Below are 16862 nucleotides of genomic sequence, written 5' to 3'. Positions count from 1 at the left end.
AAAATTTGTTAGCCGCCTTTCGAGGCGGCAATACCAGCAATACGAGCAATACCATGGTCGATACGGCGCTAATGCGAATGTGTCGCGTCCGGCGTTCCGGACTCGCGGCTTGTGCTTGCTGCTTGCGAGCAGTGCGAGCAGTTTGCAAGCGATTTATCTCAAAGCATCCGTGCTGTAAGTATGGATTGTGTGACCGTCCGGGCTGCTTGCACCAGTTTAGAAACTTCGAGCTGTACGCTCTAAATAACATGCACACTCCGTGCTTTCCATCGTTTCAGGAATATCTTATGTGCGCGGATAGAGGTGCGATAAAATCATGCGAAGTCTAACCCTAATCGCTCCGGAGGCCTCTACGGTTTGCGTAAGGACAGTACGGCGCTTGACCCCGGCAGGAAAGACGTGGTCGTCGCTTGTGATAAGCCACAGGTTCTGTTCTCGGTGCGGTTAGAATCTCGGGCAGCTGCACAGGCGAGAAACATCGATGACAATGTCCAAGCCGCCGAGTGACAACCTGACCACCTACAAGCTGGTTGTGGTGGGTGACGGCGGGGTCGGAAAGTCTGCTCTGACTATCCAGTTCTTTCAGAAGCTTTTCGTCACCGACTACGACCCGACCATCGAAGACTCGTACATCCAGCACACCGAAATCGACGGCCAGTGGTGCATCCTCGACGGTGAGTGGTGTGACGCGCGCAACCGGTTCTCTCTCGCTATGTGACAGGTTGCTGCGCGAACATAAATGCGGTCGAGACAGGAAAAGGCTACACCAAAATATAACAACTGATGATGTGGGCCCCTTCATATAGGCAGTGGCAGCTTTTGCAAAGAATGGAAGTCTTTCACCTGTCTTTTGCGATCATACAACGACTCGAACAGAAAGTCTTTTGTCTGACTTCTGCGACTTTGTTTACACTGAATTTTACTGAAGTTGTAGCACCACGTAGCGGTTTTATACGAGCTCGCAATTGCACTTCGTTACTAGCAGAAGGCTTTCCTCGGAGAGCCATTGTCGTGCTTCAAATTTCCTTTGGGGCACCAACCGATTTTGCATACGAACGCAGCCAGCAATCGCTCCTCTTGGGCGTATAGAAGGTCGAATTTGCGTTAAAAAAGAGACGCTACGTTCATCTTCTTTTTTTTTTTTTTCTGACATGCAATGCCATTTATTGTAGCGTTTTCCTGTAGAGAAATCCACATAACGTTTGTATTTAAATGTAATTGAGGTTTTGGTTATTGCTCTGGATGTGCTGCACTGAAAAGTAGCCGTACTTGTTGACAGCGCCGGGGGCATTTTGTGGTGCTGTTCCTCCCTTTGGTCCCCTTCCATCTCAGGAATCACACTCGGCCACGTATTTTGTCGGCTTGCGTGTCTTTGCGCAGCTTGTCGACACATATTTATCGGCGTAGTTGCTGTATTCACGCTTACAAAAGGCCAAAAAGAAATACCCGCGGCACGATAGTAAAAAAACCGGGCGATGTCGGCCGGTTTTAGGTACAGACCAGCAACCGGCCCGCTGTCTAAAAAACCGGTCAGGTGGCAACCTTACCATGCATGTTATGGGCTGGCTGGATAGCCTCTTTACATTTTGAAATTCTGGCATGCACTTGTGGTTACCACCAAAATGTTCCCCAGTGAGCAATTAGTGGTGTTTTTTTTTTTTTAATGCATTCACTGGGCACATTCTGTGTCAGTCAGAGGTGAAGGATTTAGTTGTACTTAGGGTACAGCATTAGGGTGCACACGGGTAAAATCGACGCATAAAACTACGCAAGTGCCTCCAGCAATATGCTTTGATGCAATTTCCATGATGTAGAAGTTTATTTTCCTTGTGGCCCGAGCTTCTGCAGCAGTGTCTTTTGATGAAGGCGAAACACAAAGGTTTGCTTGTTTATGAGCTATGAAATTCGTTGAGAGAGCCTTCGGTGGTCAAGATTAATTCGTAGCTCTCCGCTTTAGTGAGTGTACCCGTAGCTCACATGTAGCTTCAGTGTATTGTTTTTATCCCGGACTAGGGATCCCCTCCACCGGGTGGGTGCCCTAACAACTGCACCTGTTGTTGTTAATAAAGATTTGTTTCATTCTATCATTCTCCACACTTGGGACCATACATCACCCACACGCGCAATCAGTACACTGAAGTCACCTTGGCTAGGCTACGGATAGGGTACACACATGGAACACGCTCGTATCTGCTCGTGGGGGTCTTCAAGACCACTGTGTAGCAGGTGTGGAGAGGCCCTATCCGCAGTTCACATCTTCATTACATGCAAGGCACTGGACACCACACGACGCAAACGTTTTCCTGAACTATGCAGACAACACATTCCGCTACACACATCGTACTTCTTGGCCGATGACCCAATGTTCTTCATTAGGCGAGTTTTTAATGCGTAGCATTCTTTGCCGAGTGCCCCCCCCCCAGCCAGGACAGTGTAACGCCCTGCATTTCCACAATAATGCAGATTTCGCGAAAGTTCTACCTGTAATCGTTAAATAGCATAAACGAAGATAATTAGTAGAGCGAAATTCCGAAAAACTAAAAAAAAACTAAGAAAAATATAAAATAATTATGGAAACTGGCAAACCGTATAACACCCTGCATTTCCACGATATTGCAGATTTCGCGAATGTTCCACTTCGAATCGTTAGAATAGCGTAAATGGAGATAATTGGTCGGATGGGATTTAGAAAAACCAAACAATGTGACTGTAAAAACTCGCACTCAAGACAAGCCACGGAGTAACAAGCGGCGTAATAATGCTACGCATTAGTAGATAATTCTCTGAATTTCTGCGGAATTTTTCCCTTTTTCCCTATTTTCCCTTTACAGCTCCTTACATGTCATGCATAATCATCCTGGCCCATCTTCATTGCCTTCTGTTTGGTTTCGCTTTTGTTTTTACTGACAATTTAGTATTTACATTTACATCACACTTTTTAAATAACTACTGCTGGCTCTCTTTGCCCTAGTTGGCCTTACACCACTAAAAATCAACCATCATCATCATCTTCATGCAGCTTTATCCTATTTGTTATACTAGGTTGCCATTTCTAATGAATGCCCCTCACTTTGTCTCATCAGTGACATGGCACCTTGGGACGTTTTCCCTTTAGTCTGCCACAATTACATCCCAGTGCAATTCTTTTTGTGCAGCGTCTTGTACTTCCCTTGACTTCCTTCTTGATAAATGTATTGCCATGCCCCTCACATCATAACCAACCCTTCTCACTCTTCTTCCTTGGATTCTACCTTCCGCGTCTGGGAACTTCACAGCACCTTGGATGTTGTTGTTGAGTACCTCATTCTTTGTTGTTGCACCACATATCTACCTCAGCACTTTCATGTCACTTGTTTCCATTCCTTAGTGGTTGGATTTTGGGGAGTGTTTAGCACTCCTGTTCTCTCTAGATTCTCATTTGTTTCTTCACATGTTTTTTTTTTTTTTTTTCCGGCCATATCACTCAATTTGAGATATTTGCATTTTTGGTCTTGTGTTACAGGCCACGCATTCATTTTGTTCCTACTTGTCCTCACACCACTCCCTCCCAATGATGCCCTACCCTCCTCTCGGAAGTTCCGAGTCCAAACGTGCCCTCTGTACATCTGGCGGTGATGTGTACAAGGTAACTTCTTTTGCCTCTCCCATAATGACAGCCTCCACTCTTAAAAGTCAAATGCACTTCTTGGGTGTGCCCTGGAAACATCTTCGAGCCTCTTGGCTGGAGCCTCCGTTGAAAGCCTTCTCCAGCTCAATGAGCAGCGTGTGGATACCTTGCATTATAAATCTTATAAAATGTGTGCTCTGCTGCCCCTCGCAGTGCTGGACACGGCGGGCCAGGAGGAGTTCAGCGCCATGCGTGAGCAGTACATGCGCAAGGGGGACGGCTTCCTGCTGGTGTACTCGGTGACGGACAAGCAGAGCTTCGACAACATGCCCCACTTCCACACCCAGATCCTGCGCGTCAAGGACCGCGACTCCTACCCCATGCTGCTCGTCGCCAACAAGGTGGACCTCGTGCACCTGCGGCGCGTCTCCGAGGAGCAGGGGCGGGAGCTGGCCCAGCAGCTCAAGGTGCGCAGGGGGGCTCCCGTTCAGACGCTCTCGTTATTCTGGCAGTTGTCGGCCGCTTGAGCTGAAGGAGAGCTACAGGGGACGGGGCGACATCAAACTTGCACGTAGAAAGGCTGGTTTACAACTCTTGGATTTTCTTTTTCGTTGCCTTCAATAAGTGTAGGTTAAAGGAGTACTGAGGCGAAATTTTTATGGTCGATTTTTATTGCTTTTATCGATGATTAATGTTCTGGCGAACCCGACACAGCATTTTAAATACTTCAGCGCGCAATAATTAATTACAGTGAACGGCCTGAAAATCATTTGTTTCAAATTCCCGCGCTTTCATCCCGAAAGGCGCATATGACAGAATCCCGACATGACCTCACCGCTTTGTGTGGATGTCAAAACACTGCCGAGGCCGGTGGGGGTGTTGTTTCGATCGCGGCGGCGCTGCCGGAGCTGAACGGCGGAGCTGCCTGAAGGGGCTAGGCCTACCATTGCGGTAGAAATTCGATGACCGCTTTCAACAAAGTCTTGATGGAGACCTCTATTGTGATTCCGGGCTATATTATTGCTTCCTTTCCCGTGTGTGGAACCTTATTTTTGCCAGCAGTGCCTTTCTGGGCAGCGATTATGCCTGGCTACGTGCACCCGTTTTTGAATGCGCCAGCGCCCAGTCGCCGCTCCCGGGGCCGCACGTGTGAAGTGATGTCACGAGTTTTTGACAAGCGGTGGTCGCGTCACTTCTTTTGGCTACCACGGGATGATGTCACGCTGATGTCCATTTGCTGAGTGCCGCTCTGTGTGTTGTTCCGTCGGTGCGATAAATGAGATCCAATTAAAGTATGTTCTTCGCGTCGCAGGCCGCGCATATTTCAGCCAGGGTATTCTGTTGAGCAAAGGAAGCGAACTGTGCTATATTTTAGCGCTGAAAATTGGTGTCAGTACTCCTTTAACGTTGACTATTGACACCATTAGCTATATATTTTTACTAGGGTACAACTCAAAAGAGTGTGGTATTTAGCTGTTTGTTAGCTACAAAACAAGAAATGTGGTTTGTGCAGATCAGCTACATTGAGACAAGTGCCAAAGACCCACCCATCAATGTGGATGCTGCATTTCACGAGGTGGTGAGGATTATTAGGTGAGTCCCGTGCTGCCTCTTTTTTTCATTCTTAAAGTGGGACCGCAGCAATCAGAAACCCGTACATTAACGGGGTGCTCAAAAGAGAGCCGTTCTCACGAATCTTGGAATGAATCTCAAAACGGCTCAAAAAAAAAAAGAGAGCCGTTTGCACGAATCTTGGAATGAATCTTTGATTTTGTGTTTCTTTTTTGTTGTGTAAAGTGCTTATTTCTTCTCACTGTTGTTGCACGGTCAACCACACCTTTGTGCATGTTCGTGCATGCATGTTCCTTGTTGCGGTACACTGAGCGAGACTTAGCAATAAGGATGCAACTTTCTGCAGTGGCATGTAAACACAATAAGCGCTGGAGTACAGTAGAATCTCGTTGATACAATTCGGCACAATACGTTTTTTGGCCTAGTACGTTTTTGTTTTCATTCCCGGCCGACTTCCCTTAAAAATAATGCATTGTCGTGCGTATAATATGATCGCATTTTTGCCGAAAATCGGATGATACGATTGCGAAAGCGGATATTGACCGACATTTATAGAAATGTTACGTTCATTCTTTTCTATACTAGCTCAAACCGCATTCCAACGAGCCACGATCTGCACGTTGCGCAGCCGATGATGCCGCAGCAGCCTAACCCAACCCAACCTAACCTACCCCAACCCAACCTAACCTAACCCCACGCAACCTAACCTAGCCTATAACCTAACCTAACCCAACGTCGCTGCCAGGCGTGGCCACTCCATTCTATGGTGATGATACACCAGGCGATGCACTGTGCCATCTAATGAAACTTATCATAATCAATGAAGGTGCGGAATATCTCGGCAGGCAGCTACTTCCCTTTTCTACTTCTCGCCATGCTCAGTGCTTCCCGCGCTGTTTTTTGTTCTCTTTCTGCCTTGTTGCTGTTTTCGGTGGTGCTGCTGTGGTTCCGAGGCCATTTTTATTGTTCTCCTCTGGCTGCATTGCTGCTGTGCGCGGTGGTGCTGCCAGGCTTGTGGCAATGTCGAGGAAATTAAATGCGCTAAGTTTAAAAGAAAAAGTACAATTCGTACGCAAATTCGAAGAGAGCCCAAAGAGTAAGCACGCGGACTTGGCACATGAGCTCGGCTTGCCAGTGTCAATGCTCATCGCTATTGTCCATCAGCAAGAGGAGCCTTGAAAGAAGCTGCAAGTTTTTGGACCCGGTGTAACGCAGAAGCAAGGTGCGAAGCATCAGCAAATGGAAAACATCCTGCTTACGTGGTTCGAGGAAGTTAGGGCAGCAGGAGTGAACGTCGACAGGTTAGTCCTATGCGAAAAAGTTGACAACATCACGCTCTTACACATTGAAGACTTCCAAGCATCCGGGAGCTGGCTTCACCGATTTAAGGCACGACACGGATTGTCGTACGGAAGAGTGTCTAGCGTAATGAAAAATACCAACAGCTTCTTTGTTTAAGTTTCAGAATTTACTCCTGGAAAGTGCAGCGCAAATTGACCAGCTACTTTAAGGTTGCTCAATAAAAGTGAAATGTTGACGAATTATGCAAATTTTCCTGCTGTTTTTAACCTCTTCGGATAATACGATTTTCGCATAATACGTTTTATTTTCCGGTTCCTGTGAAAAACGTTTTCGAGATTTCCCTGTAATTGCTGCTGAGGTCTGAATTTAAGGTCTGTGGATTTCCTCTCTTCGTGATGGCACATTCTGGAGATGCATAATACCCTCAACTCCAACTTGAACATCTGAACATTCTACTCGTGTAGGTTTTTGAGCAAGCACGGTTAATAAATACAGCTAATTTCACCGGTTCGTTCGCCTTCCTCACAATCTATAGCACCTTCATCACGCAGGCAGTATGAGCAAAGTCGTTTCATGTGAGCAGTACATCCGCAACAGGCCGCCACACTCGCCTGCAGGGGCGCACAAGTGATGGAGTACAGGGTCGCGTGCATTGTTGAAGATTTATCTAACGAACAGGAAATTGTGGAACCTCTAGATCTAGCCATGAGGCGGAACTGCAGGAGCAAAGTGGCATTATTTATGTGAAAGTGTCAAAGTTTTTCACCCTCGCAACCCCTTCCTGTTGCCCCACAGGAACCAACCACCGCAGCTCGACCAGAAGCGACGGAGAAAGTGGTGGAAGAGTTCCCGGTGCGCCCTGCTTTGATGGGCCTGCCGTGTGCCATGGGTGGTGTGCGCTCCCCGCTGTCGACTGCCTGGACACAACACTCTTGTTTCTGATCTCGTGGTTTTCGTTAGGTGTGTTCGTGTTTCTCTGGGGGGTGATATTTCTCCTGAGCCGTATGTACGGATCAGCTCCGGTTTCAGGTCATCACGGGGATTGTCCCTGGGACGGAGTGCGGGCGGCTCCATTGCGTCAACACTGTACTAGCTGCATGATGTAGTCAACTTTGAGCTTAAATTGTGCATCCAAAATAGGCGATGGCTGTAAGACCGACTTTCAATGAGGATTGGTCGTGCCGTACTGTACACCAATGGGTGGTAGCGAAGCAGGGTGGCCAAAGAGCACGACACGTCGACCGCTGTCTTGTTCGCAAGTAAATTATGTCGCCATATCAGCAGAATAGTATGTCTTTGGACAATGGTACTGCCCAAATGCTTCTCTTTGTTTCTGGCGCGTACTTTTTTCTCATTTGTCTCCACCTTTGATACGCGCATAGGCTGTTGTCGCTCTGGGTGGCTGGTGACATGGGGAGAAAACTTGTTCGGATCATTGGGAAGCTGTCCTTGTGCAACATGCTGCCAGTTGCTGCACAAAGTCGGCACAACAGAGAACCTTCGTATTGGTGTCATATTTTTGTTTGTTTGTGTGTGTGTGTGTGTGTGTGCTGCTGACTTGCTTGTTTTTGTTTGCATTTTCATTGTGCAGGCTACTTCGTGGGAGTTGTAGCCTATTACTGTGCCAAAACAACAAACCGCTCATGTGGCACGTTTCCACCGTCAAGTCTGGTATCAGCAGCTATCCAGTCGCACATTAGCAGCAGCGCAGCAAAATTGTACAAACCTTACATTTTCCATCTATTGACAGAGGCACTTTATGCTCATGTGCTTAAATTTTTTTTTAAACTTGATCCGTGGGATTTTTTTTTTTTTTTTTTCAACCTCTATAATGCAAGAATTGTCACTCGCAGCACTGTCGGAACACATTTTGTGCGTAGTTTTATGGTGCCACGTAATTGCCAGCTGATTGTACGCACACTTTTGGCATACACTGTGGCCCTTCCTGGTCCTCAACTCAACTCCCCCCCCCCATTTTTACTTTGCTTTGCTACGTAGGGCACCCACAGGCTAGCCGAACGTTACTCGAGGGATCTCAAACGTGTGTGTGTGGTGTTTGTACCCGTTTTGTGCTGTCTTGAGTGCTGGTGACCAGTGTGCACAGCGTTTATTCTCTTCTTTTATTCCCCCTTGAAAGCAAAGAGCACATGCTCCGTGCTTTCTCTGCAGTCGACTCTACACGTACCTGCTTCACTGCTTGTACCGCGTTATCCGCTTAACCTTTCGAGGGGGCACTTGGAGAGCAGTCTAGCCTTCTTTCTTGTGGGAATCAGCAGAGATGGCCGTCACATTTTTTCCGATTCTTAGCCGAGAAAGTGTCGCAACTGTACTTCTCGTTTACACGCAGGAAAGCAGCCGTGGGAAGCTGCTGCTTTGTGTGTGGCGTGTTTTTTATAAAGCCGCGACTGTTCTAACCCCTCAAGTTGTTCACTTCACGTGAGGGTGTTTGTGGGAGCGCGCTTTGCCAGTTTGTTTTTACGTCGCATTGCGGTGAAGTTTTCACTGGGGAGTTTTCACAGGTCTGGGTGGATAAAATGTCAGGATGTAGATCTCGCAACCACTCAGAAGCCACGGGACCGCACAGTTGTATGCTTTCAGGGATAAAGCTATTTGTAATTTATTTCCGGCTGCTTGTGTGAACAAGCTTGTGACATGGGAAGGAAGTGTCACAGCGGGTAGTCTTGAACGATATGAGGGATTCTTTTTAGATGCTCATCGTAAGATTCAACAAAAGTGCTCTGTCACCTCAAATTCTTTTTTTTGCTTCGGACTGCCACATCAGTAGTAGCCAACAACCGTCATTTACTATAGTGTACCAGCTCTACTGTCAGCTCTGAGCCCACATTCTAGCTTGTTTTTCACTCATATGGCCAGCAAAAATATGCTGCCACATCCTCTGGTGTTGACTGGTCAAAAGCTTCTGGCTGCAGCTGAAAATGCGTACCGTCAGGGAGTTAAGGTGGACCTCCCGACCGTTTTTAACTGTGTTTATTATACCTGCCTAGTCTGTTTCTTGTGTGTTTGAAGTTAAGTTAATTAATATATATTTATTAAATTAGTTGGTGGCTCCTTTTATGCTGCATGTACTGGTTTGTGCGTGGATCGTTTTCTCATTCTAGATCTTGAGTGACCTCAAAAGGCACGAGGTGGAATGTAGCCGTAGCCACAGAAAAAATCCTCCTCGAAATGTGATTCTGGACTGTCGGGCTGAAAAGTGCAGCTTATTGTCATTGAATTTTAAGCACGCAGGGTTTTTTTTTTCTTTTTTTTTCAATACAAACCAGGTTTTACTTTTGCTGGACGATTCTCATAGCGCTTTTTAAATGCTTATAACATATCAGCCACATAGCTTTTCAGTGGTATTTATTCCAATTATTTGAATTTCTAGTAATTTTGAAATTTTTAGTCAAATGTGAATTGTATTCTGGCATGTTCATAGCTAAGACAGTGCAGAATCAATGCAGCTTTTGTTACATCTTGGTGAAAATCTTTTTGTTCTAGTTGTGTTGAATGATTAAGATATGTTGCAGACCTGTATCTTAGATTCTTGGAAAAAAAAACTTGTCTTACAAATGATGGACAGTTGTGTTTATCTTGCTTTCCTTTTGCAGGCAGTCCAAGAAGTCACATTCCGATTGTGGACAAGTTGTTGTTGTTTTTTTCCTCTAATTGCAAATGTTTTTTTTTCTTTTTTCGGTATCACCTGTCATGAAATCAATCTCTTCCCATCCTCTCCCGGTTGCGCCAGCTATGTCTTAGAATATGCAGCTGGGGCGAGAAGTGAACCACAGTAAGCAAACTTGGGAATGTAACTAGAACATACTTTGCATAATCTAATGCCAAAATTGACGGCTCTGAGCACGAGGTCGCGGGTTCGATTCCCGGCCGCGGCGGCCGCTTTTCTGATGGAGGCGAAAAGCAAAAACGCCCGTGTGTACGAGATTTCGGCGCACGTTAAAGATCCCCAGGTGGTCAAAATTAATCCGGAGCCCTTCACTACGGCGCGCCTCATCGCCTGCGTTGCGTCGGCGCGTTAAACCCCACAATCAGAAAATTGACGGCTACTCAATGCCAGCACTTCAAGACCCTGAAGTCCCTTAATGCCCTTCTGTAGGGGGGGAAACTACACAAAAGGATATCCGCAAGAATGAAAGTGCATAGTGCCATTGCTTGGTTGGTTCATCGCACATACTTCAGGTTGCCATGAAACATGGTTTAACATCAGCATGCTGTAGTAAAAGAGTGCTTTGTGCCGCTTCTATAGCTGCTCCCAGGGGACGAAAAGCATAACTGCCTCTAGCATGAACTCGTGCTGAGATTGCGAGAAAAGAGCAAGGAAATGTTTAAAAAAGTCTGTGCATTATCACTGAACTATTGGCTGCAGAATTTACCCATACTATGTCCGTACATTGCAAGCAGGAGATGTTAATTTATGTGTGTGTGTGTGCGTGCGTGTGCAGGCGCGTGCGTGCGTGGCACGGTCAGCTTCGTCTATTTTTGCAAGAGAGAGAGAGGAGAAAAGTGAAAGGAAAAGCCGAGAGGTTATCCAAGCTTAGAGCCTGGATTGCTACTTGGCATTGGGGAAGGGGTGTTCAGGGGATAAAAGAGAGGGCAGGCGAAAAAGGGGGGTAGGAGCGGGGTCGTGCACACACTTTAGTCGTCTCCTGGGCACTATAGTCTTTCGTCCAAGCGTGTGTCCTTCATGAAGCGCAGAAAGGCTTCCGTAGCCTTCTGAGAAGTCGATTGTACGGGTCGTTGTCCTAGAATAGTCTCTAGTTGGAACTGTTTGATTGTCCAATCGGCTGAGCTCAGCTATATGGGGGTAACAACAAAGCACATGTTCGATTGTCTCTTCAACCTCGCAGGCGTCGCAGTGGGCACTACTGGCCATCCCGATGAGGAAAGGGAAAACAGCATGAATGTGTCAGAAATGCCTGTAGTTGGTGCAGTGCACTAGAGTAAAAGTAGTGGGTGCAGTGCCTGTGGTTCCGCACACTGGTGCAATAGACGATTAGGGGAAGCCCTGGCGTCGGTTTACTGTTGGTTAGGGAAACGGTTGAATTTACTTTTGATGCGTTTGTGCAAGTGGTCTTAGGTGCGAAATTTAATTTGACCATGCACTTACAAGCCAAAGAGAGATTGCAGGATTCGGGAAGCAACCTAACCCTTTTTAATATCACTAAGCTTAAGATTGCGAGAACTTCTGCCGAAAGAGATAGAGAGAAAGCTCTTTATTGAAAAGGCAAAGAGTTTTGCCGGCGTTTACAATCGCCTACATGCTTCCCAGCTGAGAATTGTAGATGTAGGGGGAAAGGCCCCAGAGGTGGGCAGGAAGGAAAAACAGACGTAACTGGCATGGCTCGATGCGGGATTGTGAACTAATTTTGAGATTGTTACCCAATTCACAATTTTAAATAGAGAATGAAGTTTGTGGTACATGTGGGGTTCTTGGGGGCAGCCTAGCCAGTGCTCCGGTGGTTGGCCACCGCGCTAGCCTCGGCGTCTCAACCACGTGGGCTCCCGCACCTACGGCAGCGCAGCGAGGTTTGCCGATACGAGAACACAGTAGGCAGTAGTGCCGGAGCACAGTTGTTTATTTGGGAACTCCCAAAGCATGCGAGCACAAAGCTCGACGGCGTTCACAAATCACGCTGTCCTGTTCGTGATCGCGAAAGGGAGGCAGGCGCTCGCGGCGCGCGACAAACAGTTCCCACCCGAAATACGTGGTCAAGTCACCGCTGCGCTGCGCTGCTCCGCTGGCTCCGCTGATGCTTCCCAGACCGGACCTCCAGTGGAGCTCTCGCGCACACGTTCGTTCGCGCGGCGCAGCCCAACGTTACTAGAGAGTAACGTTGGCGCAGCGAGCGCGCGGAACGGTGATGCCATCTCTGGGGGGCGCCGACGAACCAGCGGAGCGCCGGGCCGGTTTCAGCGCAACGCGTCTCTCCCCGAAGGGCGCGCCGGCTCGGGGTCGCGGGTCGCGAATCTCCGCGATTCCCACAAGTTTAATGGAACTGAGAAAAGGCTTCAAATAGGTGTCCTCATTCTAGGATGCCTTGAGCTCGGACAGAAACTGAGCAAGAACATTTCGGCCCATACTTTAAATCTTGTAAGCCCAGCAGTTACTGGATCCCTGGTTCGTTACCGCAACAGTGGAAAACAGCGGAAATTCGGTTTATCCCGAAACCGGGAAAGGACTTGAAGGTAGAGAATCTTAGGCCCATCTCGCTAACATCCTGCCTGGGGAAACTTTTCGAGCGAGTAATCAACACTCGATTGCAACTGTTTCTCGACGGCACAGACCAACTTCCGCACACACAGTTTGGCTTCAGACCACACCTAGGCACTGCTGATGTACTTTTGCAGGTCTACAGGGACGTATACCTTCACCCAGACCGCATACAACCGTGCGCGGTGCTGGCCCTTGATTTAAAAGGGGCTTTCGATAATGTCCTACACTCGGCCATACTACGCACCTTAGCGGAGACTAATTGCGGCTTCAGAACCTACAACTATATCAAGGCGTTCTTACAAGATCGGAAGGCCAAGCTCTCTATAGGGGGACTCGAGTCAGACCTAATTGAGCTGGGATCGCGGGGTACACCTGTACACCTCAGGGTTCTCTCCCCTTTGCTCCTCAACTTGGCAATGAAGGATCTGCCGTCCAGACTGAACCGGGTGCCAGGCATTTGTCACGCACTCTACGCGGACGACGTCACCATATGGTCAAATCAGGGAACTAGGGCCGGCATGAGGACAGCTTCCAACGAGCGATAGAAATCGTGCTGACCTTCGCCCGGTCCCGTGGCTTGGAGTGTGCCCCGGATAAGTCAGAACTTCTGGTGGACCAGCCCAAGAAGCCCAAATACCCGAAACAAGACCCCCACCAACCTGCACGTGGATTTCATATGCCTATCCCCTCCAGGCAGGAGATCTGTGTCCTCGGCGTGCACTTTTCTAACATGGCACACAACACCACAGCGGTGAGTCGCCTTATAGCGGCGGCCAACCAGGTAGCCCGAATGATCAAGCGAGTGACCTCCAAACCACTAAGCTGTTACAAGCCTTTGTGGTCTCTAGATACACGTACGTCGCTCCTTTTCTGAACCTCAAACCCAGAGAAGAGGACAGTCTAGATCGGGCCCTTCGTAAGTGCGTCAAACTATCTTTGGGCCTCCCAGTATCTACGTCCAATGAGCGCTTAATGGCTCTGGGGGTCCACAACACCACAAAAGAGCTCATAGATGCTCAGAGAATAGCGCAACAGGTGCGCCTCACGAGGACAAAAACAAGCAGAGCCATCCTAAATAGATTGGACATAACCCCATCCGACCACGGTGCAGGATCGATTCGACATCCCTCGGGAAATAAGAGAACGCATTCACGTCCATCCCCTCCCCAGACACATGCACCCGGAACACGATCAAGTCCGCAGAACACTCCGGGCCCAATACCTCTCCAAAACGTGGGACTCCCACCCTGCTACAATCTACGTGGACGGTGCCGGCCCCACCAATGGGGTGACCACAGCAGCAGCCTGCTCGTCCAGTGGTAACCCCATTGCAATGGCATCCATCAAAACGACGGATCTGACCCGCGCGGAAGAGTAGGTCGCCATCGCCCTGGCCATCTCTGCCCATCCTCGCGCCATTATACTAACCGATTCCCAAGAGGCTTGCCGAAATTTTCTCAGAGGCAGGATATGTCGCCAGGCCCTTCGCATAATTGCAAATCAGCCGCCTGAAGGGGCACAGATCATATAGTTCCCGGGTCATCAGGGACAGACCGGGGGGAATGTCGCCGCGCACGCGTTAGCCCGCGATTCCTTAATATTCCGGGCGTTCATATACGGCTTGAACCGCGGCTTGGCAGGAGATTTCCAGCCCCTCATCCCTCGCTAACAAGAATGGAGGAGGTGTTACTCCGACAGCTTCACACAAACACACTTCCAATTCCCGCAACCCTACATAAATACTACCCAGACATCTACCCAACACCACAGCGCCCGCACTGCGACCAGACGGGAGATTTACTCCACACGATGTGGCACTGCACACAAAATCCCAACATGAAGAACATTACACCGAACAACATATCCACGACACAATGGGAGGCCACCCTGCTCAGCCCGCATCCAGCTTGCCAAAAATGGCTCACGGACCGGGCTGAGAGAGCTTCTCGTCGGCCACCGGCAGCCCCGGATTAGCGGGCCCGACCATGGCTCTGAGCAAATAGTTTTCTCTCTCTCTCTCTCTCTCTCTCTCTCTCTCTCTCTCTCTCTCTCTCTCTCTCTCTCTCTCTCTCTCTCTCTCTCTCTGCTTCGTGGTGACTCCATGTAACCATTTTGTCAGACTTGTAATTTCTGGAGGTCCTTAAATTTGTTAATAGGCATTTGTACCAGTAATAAGTCGATTACTGTATACGGGCTGGGGAGAAATGTTGCAATATTTGCAAAATTACACTTGACCCTCTCGCTTCAGGAGTGGAAATTACTTAGTTTAGAAGGTCAGCAAGACTCGGAGCCGATTGATTAAAATCCTGCTAGAGAGTTTATTGTCCCGTGTTCGGTATGTAGACAACCTGAGCCTTTTGGCTAGGTCACTGTTAGTGGACGAAGCTGTTTGGGTCGAGACTGGAAGCTAGGGTAGAGAGGGTCACTTTGCTTCTTGCTACCCCTTGCTACCCCTTGTACCCTCGTTGCCGCCATCCCCAACATTCTGCTCCCAATGATGTTGATCCCCGAATCGAGTCCCCGGGGAATTCTTGAACCTCGTCGTACGATGTACGATGACGTCACATAGCTCTCCCCACCACCCCATTCAGTACACCAAACCTTGAAGCACTTCCCATCACGAGACGCTCCAACAGCTCCGATGAACATGGGGCAGATGGACAGCTTCCCCTTGATGCGCCATATGTGGAGCCAGGGGTCGACGTGCTCGTTTTGTGTTTTTTATCAGAAACGGCCAGTAATGACATTTCTCCACGTTGGGTGGATAGCAGACATCGGAGGGATCCCCCACCAAGCAATCAATTAATCAATTATTTGGAACGTACGCAAGGATTGGTAGTGTCGACAAGAAATCTTTGCCCGAACTCTGAACCCTACCAATTGAAGTGCCACGTAGCACGTATACCCAGGTGTTGGATGACGCTCTACAAGCAAAAAAAGTATGCTGCTTTTGCGCAATAAACAGGTATCTTTGATTTTGCTGCACTTGCTGCACTCATTCAGGTAGTGTGGCACCCACCTCTTCGATTTTAGAGTGCAGCGCGCGGCGCCTGCACTTTTCTCTTCAATTTACCAACGGTGCAGAGAGTGCAGGATGAGTTCACGGCTTTCCCTGCACCTCCCAGGGAGGAGGTGCAGAAGCAGACGACAAAAGTGCAGGACCGGTTCTGCAGTAGCTGAACTCATCCTGAACTCATGCAGAAAGTGCAGGCCAAATCAAAGAGGCCTAACGTTTCATCTCTCTCTCTCTCATCTCCTCCCGCCGCGCGCCGAACGTTGACTGTTGTCAAAACTTGGCGGTGGTGCATGGTGGTGATATGCAACCAGAGAACAATTGAGAGAGAGAGAGAGAAGATACTTCAATGAGCAAAAATAAATTGTGGGGTGGCTTCCGAGTCCGGAAGTCCATGGGCTGTCCTGGCTCTGACCGCTCGGTCAACCAAGATCATCTGGTCGTCGAGGCTCGAGCTGGACAACATGCTCTCCCACTGCTCACGGGAAGGGTTGGGAATGGGGGGAAGGTCGGGGTTTCGGTCGCATTCCCAGACGATTTCGTAGAGGGTGCCTGAATTGCCGCAAAAAACACACTCCAGAGAGTATTAATGTGGAGAATAGATGATTTAATCGTACTGGATTTGGGAACGTGTTTGTTTGAATTCGTCTTGATGTGTTTTCCTGCATTTTAGACAAACTGCGTTGGGTGGGGGAAAGGTCTTTCTACCTAATCTATGATATTCGGTTATTTCCTGGAAGGTCTCAATCGGCGTTGGACTGTGCTCTACTACTACTACTACTATGTGGTTCGGGTGAAAAGGAAAGGAAGTGCACTGGGGATATTATTGAGCCCAACTGGGGGCTCACCTGCATACAACCCAGTGCGGTGGGGAGGGGGAGGAGGGGGATATAAAGATTAGAGAGGAGAAAGGGGGTGATGAAGAGATAGGTGGGCTCCTCTGGGGCCCGGTTGGTGAGAGTGCGGGCCAATGCACGGGCTGTGTCGTTGCCCGGGAGATCGGAGTGGGCAGGGGTCCAGACGATTCTGACCGTGCGAGAGGGAGGGGTTTTGCTCAGGAGGCGCAGTGCTGTTGAAGAAACTGCTCCAGCCGCGTAGCTTCTGCATGCCTCTTGACAATCGGTGATTATCGTAAT

General features: G+C 48.6%; 1 protein-coding gene across 2 annotated transcripts; it reads left to right on the top strand.

Moving 5' to 3' along the window:
* Nucleotides 1–138: 138 nt before the first annotated feature.
* LOC144169791 (ras-related protein M-Ras-like) lies at nt 139–8713 on the top strand. 2 transcript variants are annotated; one of them, XR_013322523.1, is made up of 5 exons: nt 139–674; nt 3821–4074; nt 5121–5200; nt 7277–7441; nt 8073–8713. XR_013322523.1 is itself a non-coding variant. In XM_077699136.1 (4 exons), exons 1-4 carry the CDS (start codon nt 482–484, stop codon nt 7347–7349), a joined length of 600 nt encoding a protein of 199 aa, XP_077555262.1. In that variant the 5' UTR covers nt 139–481; the 3' UTR covers nt 7350–8713. The 2 variants fall into 2 exon arrangements, 1 of the variants encoding a protein (XP_077555262.1); XM_077699136.1 differs by having other exon boundaries at nt 7277–8713.
* The last annotated feature ends 8149 nt before the right edge of the window (nt 8714–16862 follow it).

Source organism: Haemaphysalis longicornis, unplaced genomic scaffold (assembly GCF_048455015.1).
Source record: "Haemaphysalis longicornis isolate Haplotype H1 unplaced genomic scaffold, Haemaphysalis longicornis Haplotype H1 scaffold_2, whole genome shotgun sequence".
Classification (NCBI taxonomy): domain Eukaryota; kingdom Metazoa; phylum Arthropoda; class Arachnida; order Ixodida; family Ixodidae; genus Haemaphysalis; species Haemaphysalis longicornis.
This window is presented reverse-complemented; position numbering and strand designations above follow the sequence as displayed.

Bases quoted from the DNA above. Each gene is read 5' to 3' on its own strand.
- LOC144169791 (XM_077699136.1), top strand. From the start codon at position 482: ATGACAATGTCCAAGCCGCCGAGTGACAACCTGACCACCTACAAGCTG. The intron at 675-3,820 runs GTGAGTGGTGTG...TGCCCCTCGCAG, and splicing joins CCAGTGGTGCATCCTCGACG to TGCTGGACACGGCGGGCCAG. The intron at 4,075-5,120 runs GTGCGCAGGGGG...TGGTTTGTGCAG, and splicing joins AGCTGGCCCAGCAGCTCAAG to ATCAGCTACATTGAGACAAG.